At 41.5% G+C, this 8,953-nt stretch overlaps 1 protein-coding gene across 8 annotated transcripts; it reads right to left on the bottom strand.

The window, feature by feature from the left end:
* Positions 1-309: 309 nt before the first annotated feature.
* Positions 310-6,752, bottom strand: ABI2 (Protein phosphatase 2C family protein). 8 transcript variants are annotated; one of them, XR_015987550.2, is made up of 6 exons: positions 5,086-6,723; positions 4,595-4,978; positions 4,392-4,497; positions 3,789-3,944; positions 2,717-2,842; positions 437-991 (listed from the first exon to the last, which is right to left on the bottom strand). XR_015987550.2 is itself a non-coding variant. In XM_017846105.5 (5 exons), the coding sequence occupies exons 2-5, from the start codon at positions 5,788-5,790 to the stop codon at positions 654-656; spliced, it is 1,533 nt and encodes a 510-aa protein (XP_017701594.3). In that variant the 5' UTR covers positions 5,791-6,031; positions 6,112-6,629; the 3' UTR covers positions 437-653. The 8 variants fall into 8 exon arrangements, 2 of the variants coding, with proteins under 2 accessions (XP_088578825.1, XP_017701594.3); XR_015987549.2 differs by lacking the exon at positions 3,789-3,944 and adding an exon at positions 1,604-1,725; XR_005513031.3 differs by lacking the exon at positions 3,789-3,944 and having other exon boundaries at positions 5,086-6,031; positions 6,112-6,629.
* Between the last annotated feature and the right edge of the window lie 2,201 nt (positions 6,753-8,953).

The following is an 8,953-nucleotide window of genomic DNA, read 5'->3' as shown; positions in this document are numbered from 1 at the left end:
AATAAATCAGAATAATAATAAAGCTGGGTTTTTTTTTCTTTGAGCCATTATTCTTTAGAAAAATGAATACAATAGACAGCCACCAGAATAAAGGCATAAACAGGATTTTAAGAAACATCAGCTGCATGGATATTATCAGGAAAGCAATTCATGTATCCTAGTGAATATGGAACTTCACACAGCAATTCATATACTTAGTGAATCAGAAACAACTTCTGGAAAATAACAGAAATAAACAGATATGCCAACATTATCAGACCGATCATTCACAGATTCTAGCCTCAAAGTTCTCATCAAACTAAGATGTGGTGGGGGAAGAGAAAGACTCAATCTTAATATCCCTCACAGAGCCATGGAGCTTGGAGGCAAACACAAATACAGCCAAGCAGAAGGGTCCACAACAACTTAAATTTACATAGCTAGTACATCACCCAGGTGAGAGAAAATTACTTCATTATAGGACTGAAAATAGAAAATAAACCTATTTTAAAACATCCTATAATACATACACAGCCTATAATTTCTCATACAGCCCTTGCAGCCCAAATTAAAAAAATACATATATGGGCTTACGTATCAACGGGATTAAGAAACTAAAGTGAAGGTATATCTTAGGGTTCTTTTAACTCAGCTAAGACAGCTGATTAACCAACTTAAGTCTTACTCTTGAACTTCCTTTGGGCTTTCAGGTCAACAACAATAATGGTGATGTTATCCTTGCTTCCTTTTTGGAGAGCAAGTTTTTCAAGGTATTCTGCAGCTGCTTGAGCTGCAGGATCAGCTCCTTCGCCTCTTCTAGCGGTAGAGGCCGTAACACCATTCTTTTTGTGCCAGAGAAGAATCCGTCTGCGAGCAGCATCACAAACCTCTTCGTTTGACATGACATCCCATAAGCCATCACTGGCTAATATGAGGCATTCATCTTCTCTCACTCGCGGTACAATTGTGACTTCTGGATCTGGAATAATCCATGGTTTTAAGTATCTGTCCCCTGCATGTCCACCACCAATATATGCTATTAGCCGAGTATAAGAGCGCCACTTGATCATGTCCATAGGTAAACTATTAGAGTAGGCAAATCAAGAAATTATGATACCACTTTGATGATTATCAATTAGTCTCAATCGATGGAACAGCTTGTACAGATATTCATCTTAAATCCATGACCTACAGTCATGACATATATGATACATGCTTGATATGCATGTATTATATTGTTGGCAATGCAGACTGCATGAATGCCAAATTCTCCAATAGTCAACACGAATCCTACTCATCCAAAACTCTATTCAATTTGTGTGCTAGAGCTTACGCTTTAAATCCCCATGCCATGACAGTGAATTTGTTGAAATTCAAATGGTTAGGGTTCTAATAAATTCCAGTAGACATGCTCAAGTATAATACGCAAATAAAAGGTGTCATGTACCATAATCTTTTCTTCTGCCACAAAATATAAGGGTACATAACGCCTATCACTTAAGCACTGTATTGAGCATACATGTCATAGCTTACCAGAAACCTAGAGTAGCCTAACTCAAGTATGTCATAGCATTGTATCGAGCATTGTACTTATTGTATTGAGCAGACATTGTATTGAGCATACATTTGATCCGAGTCCGTTATAATGGAATATATCCAGATTTATAACCTCGTGAGGTAGAGCATAAAAAAATTGCTGAAGTATTTGCTTCACAAATTAAATGGTATCAGCAGGGCCTCCAAAAGCTGCAAAAAAGTAATGGACGTGAACCATATGAAATCCAAGTAGCTGTCAGAGGTCACAGTTTATTTGAATGCTCCATTTTGTTTGAAAGAAACCAATATCTTGGTTCATCTTGGTATTGGTCACCTATTCTGATGAACAAGATATCAGCCTTTAAAAATCTTCATATAGATTTTCATCAGCTACTCTACTACCCCGTGATTCAAGTGGGATGGCAATTTCAGGCTGAAAATTGTGAATGAATGCATATCACTTATTATGCACCTTCCACATTTGCAAGTACTTGCAACCAAATTAGGCAGACTTCAGAGAACCTAGAATTAATTTGCGAAAAGGAATTAAAAATTGCCAAGTTAAAAACAAGATAAAAGGTTCTTATTCATGGTATGAGAGGAAGAAAACACTTCTCAATAATTGTATCGGAACCAAAAAAATGTGCAGGTTTGGCATGTGAATCAAGACACAATTCTCCCCAACATGAAAGCATGTCAAACAAGTGAGATGCATGCCCATCGAGTCTATACAACAAAAGTTGCATAGAAGTTTGGAATCTATGAGCTGAAACAGAAAGAGGGGGGATGGACACCGTAAAGTTTTTCGCTATGTAGAGTTTAATGAGGAATGGATGCAGTAGAGGTAAAATAGTTTGATGAGTTTGACACAAAAATTTGGTGAGCTTTGCCTTCACGCTCAGCTGACAGAAAATGCTATGTTAGACAAGGAATACAGCTGCAAATCATTTTGAGAAGAAATGCGGGGTGATCTCCACCAATTTATTTAAGTAACATAAAGAATTACAGAGATAGAAAAGCTTAAGCACTTGTCCAAGGAGTTTAAAGAGCTTGAAACCAAATCACAATAATAAAAGAGGAGTTGAAAGGCATCCTTGGATTAGGAATTTATGTTAACAAGCAGAGTACGCAGGTAGGAGTTCTAATTTCTATAAATGAGAAAATAAAATTAATAGAAAAACAGAGCACAGAATATGCAGACCAGTTCATGGGATGAATATGATCATCATCCTTGTACAAACAAACTAGATCCCATACAGAAGCATAGTTTACATCCACCTGTGAAGTGTGAGATGAATTGATCTGTAAAGGAACAGATATTCTTCATCTACAATCATAAATGTAAAATATTAGAACTGTATTTCTATGAGTATGTCTCAACATATAGAAGAAAGCTATTTGCTAGTGCTCATGCATGTGGTCCACATATAATATGCAGATGCCCCTCTGCAAAGTTTTATATCTTGCAAGTCAGATTGTATATAACATAATTATATGTTCTTTACAGGCAAAATGTTATCTAAATTCCAAGTGCCCATATAATGATGCATAGCAAATATTTTAATCATTTTGATACAGCCAAGCCAGCATAAGGTGGAAAATTTAAAAGGAAAGCATGTTATAAATGATAAGCAAAAAAAGAGATACCAACATGATTTGGGAAAATGTTTAAGCTTATAGAGAGATTAAAATAAACACTGGAGTAGAGCCGAAAATGTCGGGGTAGTTTTTCCTTTTCTAAGGAAAATTGATGTTCTTCTTGAAGGACCAGACATGGTTAATTTAAAAATTTTAGTTGTTTTATGAAGTTAGGAAAGAGACTTGTAGAGCAATGGTGACACGTACAAGTGAAGAACATGAGATACCCTTGACCTCATATTAACTTTTCCAATTCCAACACAACAATTATACAAGCAGCACTGCAACCTGTATTTGATCCTTATTCCAATTGTTGCAACTAGAACTGAAAACACACAGGGAATGCATATTTTACATGATTCCCATGAAAATCCATTTGAATCATAAGATCTGAAGTCCAAAATGCAAATACATACTACTAAAAGAGGGAGTAGGAGTGGAAGGGGGAAATAACGAAAAAGAGAAAGGAAATGAACACTAGCCTAACTTCCATGTTCTACATACCACTTTATATATCCTAACATTGATCCGTTGATGGTGGTTACGCCTTCGTAATGCTTCTCAAAATGTATTATAACAGAAATAGGAAGGATTTGGCTCAATTTGTAAAGGGACACAGTTAGGTTCGGAGATACCTCCAGCAACAGGTTGGGCTGGGAAGTTCAGTTTCAATCAGGCCTCACAGCCCCTACGAATCACCACTTCATCAAAGGCAAACACAATTCATAAGGGTCATGGGAACTGGCTTGCAGCCTATTTGGCATATATCGCACGGTATGAGTAACAGGTACCTGCAACATAAATGGCATCATTTATGTAGAGCTTTGCTTGCCTCTTCTGACATTTGCCTGGGTAGTTAAATTTCATGGTGGGTCTCCTTCCCTTTCAAAAAACTGTAGCTACTCTTCTTTAATTGGTTAATTACTTCAATTTTCTATTTATAAGCCTTATGTTACACATTAATATGTCAAACCTGCATCGGCAACAAGAAAGATGACCCATAGAACATGATCTATAATTGTATATTAAAATCTGCGAATCTTCCCTAGCAACTGCTGGGCCTGTCTGAACAAACACTGCCAAGCTCAGGTCTCGTGATGGTGAGCAAAATGGATAAGAACATCACGTGCATTCAACAAACAGATGTTATGCAAGCGAAACTAGCACGACACATGCATTCTCAGTTTCAATTTTTCCAGACCCAACTTCTTTCGCTTGTTTGGGAAGAGTATACATACCAATTGACCTTGACATAGCAAGAACACCAAGCACACGGTATCCATTCCATTGGATAACCTTTCCTCCAGCTGCTTCAATCCTGGCATATTCATCATCTCTGTTGGGCTGGAGCACAGAGGCGGATATTGGTTTCTTCTCAGCCATTCATTTTCATCCAAAGTAGAACAAGATGCAAACTAACTGGGAACATCGCTTGCCTTACCTTATGATCCACAGATAGAGCCACTGGTTCTTTGCCACGACAAAGTACCACCCTTGAATCCCCGCAGTTTGCAATGATAATGTGAGACGAACAAATAACAGCTACCACCGCGGTAGATCCAACAGTCTCCGGGGCAATGGGTTCTGATGGGACGAAAGAGGAAAGGCTAGAGCTTGACCCCTCCTCAGAGGCATCTAGCGTGCTTCCAACAACTTCTCTACCCTTCCCTCCAACCTCATCATCAACCTTTAGAAAGCAATTAGTGAAAGCCATTTCCCATTGCTTCTTCCAATCGTCCCCGCTGCTATCTCCAAAACTTCTGTTTAGATTTTTAATCTCTTCAATCAATGCTAAATGGATGCGCTCCCGGCAGTAGTTAGCGACCTGGAATAGGCGAACCACAACCACACAGCAAAGCTCCTATTTGAGTAACATCATATAATCCACATGAATGGGAAGCATAACCAGTGAAAGAAATGAAGGAATAGTACCTGAGCACCACCATGGCCATCATAGACTCCAAAGAAATGGGCAGGCAAGTGACTCAAACTTGGACTCGTGCTTTCCACCAAGCAATCAGCAGTTAGCATCCGGGCTGGAATTTCCCAAAACCATGGCAAAGCCACTGCGGCGTCCTCCATCTCCGGCCTTCTCCCGCAAATAGACGTGCAACCCCAAAGGGGCACGTAATTCGCCAGGAAAGCACGACTACCCTGAGCTGCCGGGTCAACAAGGGCCGCTGCTAGTTTCAGATCAGAATCAGCGACGCCCTCAGTCACCAAACTCGTACCCGAATCCCCGGCTATGATCTCAACACCCGGAGCAATGCTCTTCACCATGTCCAAAGAGACCACTATTCCAGTCGTATCAGCCGCATCCAGAGCTGAGAATTCTTCCAAAGCGCTCGCAATGCCACCGCCATCCATGATTACTGAACTGGAGCTCTCAGGAGACTGCTCCGCCCCAACAGACACGGAGTCTTCCTCGTCGCTTCCAGGCAGCGTCCGTACCTCCAGATCGTCGCCACCCCCTCCTCCATTCGTGGTCACAGCCTCAGCTTCTGATTCCATCGGATCAGACAGCATGCTCGAGGCATCGGTCATCAACTTGAGGCGATTAATCTCCATTGGATTTTTATCCTGGAGCGAATTGCCTACGTTAATCGGCAAAGCAATCACCGGAGACATCTCCTCCATCGCCGCCTCCACCTCCTGAGGCGTCCTCGTGGTCGAAACAACAACAAGAACTGGAAAACCGGCAGCAGCAGCAGCAGCAGCCGCCCACCCCAAGAATCACGTCAACTCTCATTGCTAAATAACAGCTTCCTCCTCCTCATCATCACGATGAAATGGCCTCTTAGCCCAAGATCTGAGCACTGCCGCTTTTTATGCACAAATCTCGAACTATTGAATGATGGGGAGGCTGATTGATCGAACACTAGGAACCCCGAAGAAAAGGATTCAGCCCTTATCCTCAAGCACAGGAATAAGGAGGGGAGAAAGAGGGGGGGCAGTTACCTCGACAAGAAGGGGTTGAAGGATCACAAGAAAACCAACTTAAAGATGGGAGGGGGCCTTTTCACCACATGGCTTCCGTGGATCTGAAGTAACCCCTCTCAGCCTCTACAAATCTAAAATCATCTTCTAGATTATAGTCTTCGCCCCCCCTCCCTTCTCTCTCTCTCCCACTCTTATACCATCAGCTCTTCACAGCACAGAGAAAGAGAGAGAGAAGAAGAAGAAGAAGAAGAAGAAGGAAATGGAAATAAAAGAGCTACACACTGCCTAACATCCTATCACTTTCAAATAGGGGAGAGCAAAATAAACGGAGATCTTTCGTGCTAATCTTTTGCAATAGAAACAACAACAGAGAGAAAGAAAGAAAGCAACCCCCACTCCAGGGAGAGTGGGGAACTAAAAATGGAAGGCGTACCACGATGAAAGAGAGGCCGGGTTGCGTGCTATTTCTCTCTATTCTCTCCCCTTCTGGTGGGAAGCTAGGCGTGGCAAACGAGCTGGAGAGCAGAAATTGGAGCAAGAGAAAAAAAGAGAGAGGGAGGAGGGGAGAAGAGAGAGTGCCAGGTGTCGGGTGTTGACGGTGATCGGGTCCATTTCTTCCTCTTTCGTTTCGCTTCGCCCGCAACGAAAAATTTTAATTTAAAGCATAATGACGGGACCGCCCTCGGCATTTACCGGAATCGCGGAGGCGATGCGCCCTGATGGGTTCGGGCATCGATGATGGCAGCCTGGTGATATCATCACTGCCGTCTGATGAAAAAGACCCCCAGGTGGAGCCGGCGTCAGGCGGGAGGCGTCCTTTCAGCTTTGCCCCCTGTTCCCTTCGACAATCATAGCGGATTTAAGTATTCGATGCGTTTTGGCGCACACGTGGCCTGCCGTTGAGCACATGTGACCCCATATTTCCTTGCTATCATTTTTTTCCTCCAAGAAGGAGATCGGATCCGTCCTACGGAACAAAAAATCTTGTAGGACGGGCGCCCGACCGAAATACAGCGCGGGCTCCCTATTTTACCATATTTCTTATATCTATCTTCTTTTTTTATTTTTAAAATATATTTTTATCTATACATTATATATAATTAGATAATATATACTAAATAAATTAATCATTTAACAAATTAAATATACATCTATTCGTAATGAATGCATAGTTTTTAAATTATGGCATTCAAAAATATACGGTATATGATCAGATAATACATATTTAGCAAATTAGTCATTTAATAATCTAACATATATTTTTAAATAAATTAATACATAATTTTTGAAAGATTATATTCATCAATATATACTATATTATCAAATAACATATACTTATCGATTTTCTGATACAAGCTACACATCTTTTTGATATACGCTCGTCAGTGATTCAATAAATATTTTTAAATAAATTGATGTATAGATTTCAAAACATGCCTTTTATTATGACACACTATATGGTCAAACTATATGTATGAAATAAATTGATCGTCTAGTAAGTTAAATCATATTTTTAAATAAATCAATGCATAATTTTTAGAATATGATGTTTATTAGTACTAATATGTGACGTGCAATTTTTTTGAGTTTTTGAATTTTTAGATTTTTGATTTAAGATAAATATTAAAAAAACATAGTAAAATAAATCGTTCGTATTTCTTTGGAGGATACCGGCCCCACATAACTTTTGTTCCAGCTCCATGGCTAAATTGCCGGCAAAGGCAGCCGGTGCTATCACATCATGCCGGTGACGGTCACCCATCGTTCGGGACAACCGCTCCTTTGAAAGGCGTGCATGAAGCAGAATCGATCTGGGTCGTCCACGTTTGATCAATGCCGTCCCCGTAGTTGTTGTGGAAATGTAGGGTCCTCCACCGAGTTTTGCAGCGTAGAGAACCGCACAAAACAGCCATTATCATCTATTCAGAGATCGACGGCTCTGCTTCATCCCACGATCGTGTTTCCAATTTAGATTTTTTTGATGGACGAAAGCCGTCCGTCCGTCTCCGAAACGGACGATGCGGGCAAGGCTGTGTAGCGCAATCCGGTGCAAAACACGCGCCGCGGATGATCCCGAGCCGCCCTCCGTTAGCGCCGGAGCGTTAGGAGAGAGAGAGAGAGAGAGAGAGAGAGAGAGAGAGAGAGAGAGAGAAAGAAGCCGTTACTAAAAGGGAGGGCGTCAGGTTGGAGGAACGAGATTGTTTCCGTGTCCCACGAACATCTGACGTCGATTGAGCCACAGGCCGCGCGCCACGAGTCCGCGACCTGACAGGGTTGTCTGAACCATCGCCACGCGTCGTCCCCGGAACGTCTCTGATTTGACGCACCGATTGACGCCCCCTGCCGTCACACTGACCACCTTCTCCCTTTTCTTTTCTTTTGTTTATTTTTAAAACTTGGGATCCGTCGTCTCGGGCGTCCAGGCGGCTTTCGGTGGACCGTGATATCACTATCCTTTTGATTCTTCTGCCTTCCACCTTTCATGAGGTGCGAGTTGGAGGTGGTCCTCAGAGTGAGGAAAAACAGGGCATGGGTCTACATCTTCCCCATGCAACAGGCGATGAGTCATACGCTCAACCACTTTATGATAAGTTCTGACATTAGATTCTAGAGATCAGATCTGTAAAGTGGAATTAGTCCAGCCATGCTAATAAGCTAGTTTAATCTACTGAGGTCGGACTGATTGGTTTAGCCTCCAATTTGGTGGATTCCTGTTAATTTACATCCACCTTCGAAACTCATTCTTAACCCTAAATTATGTAGGGCTGGACAAGCGTAAAGGCTGTCAACGTCTCCTTTCCCCTGCTAACCATATCCATCCTGGATAAACTTAATTTTGTGAGAAACGTTGAACAAGTTA

This window comes from Phoenix dactylifera, chromosome 5 (assembly GCF_051530095.1).
Source record: "Phoenix dactylifera cultivar Ajwa chromosome 5, Ajwa_hap1_PhDact_Kaust_v1.1, whole genome shotgun sequence".
Classification (NCBI taxonomy): Eukaryota; Viridiplantae; Streptophyta; class Magnoliopsida; order Arecales; family Arecaceae; genus Phoenix; species Phoenix dactylifera.
The sequence above is the reverse complement of the archived record's forward strand: the minus strand, read 5'-3'. Positions and strand labels throughout refer to the sequence as shown.

What these genes read in the sequence shown, in the direction of transcription:
- ABI2 (XM_088722699.2), bottom strand. Translation starts at nt 5,790, where the DNA reads ATGGAGGAGATGTCTCCGGTGATTGCTTTGCCGATTAACGTAGGCAAT. An exon ending in CTCTATCTGTGGATCATAAG is followed by an intron (nt 4,498 to 4,594) that starts GTAAGGCAAGCG and finishes TCTGTGCTCCAG; the next exon opens with CCCAACAGAGATGATGAATA. An exon ending in TGCTATGTCAAGGTCAATTG is followed by an intron (nt 992 to 4,391) that starts GTATGTATACTC and finishes GTGGACATGCAG; the next exon opens with GGGACAGATACTTAAAACCA.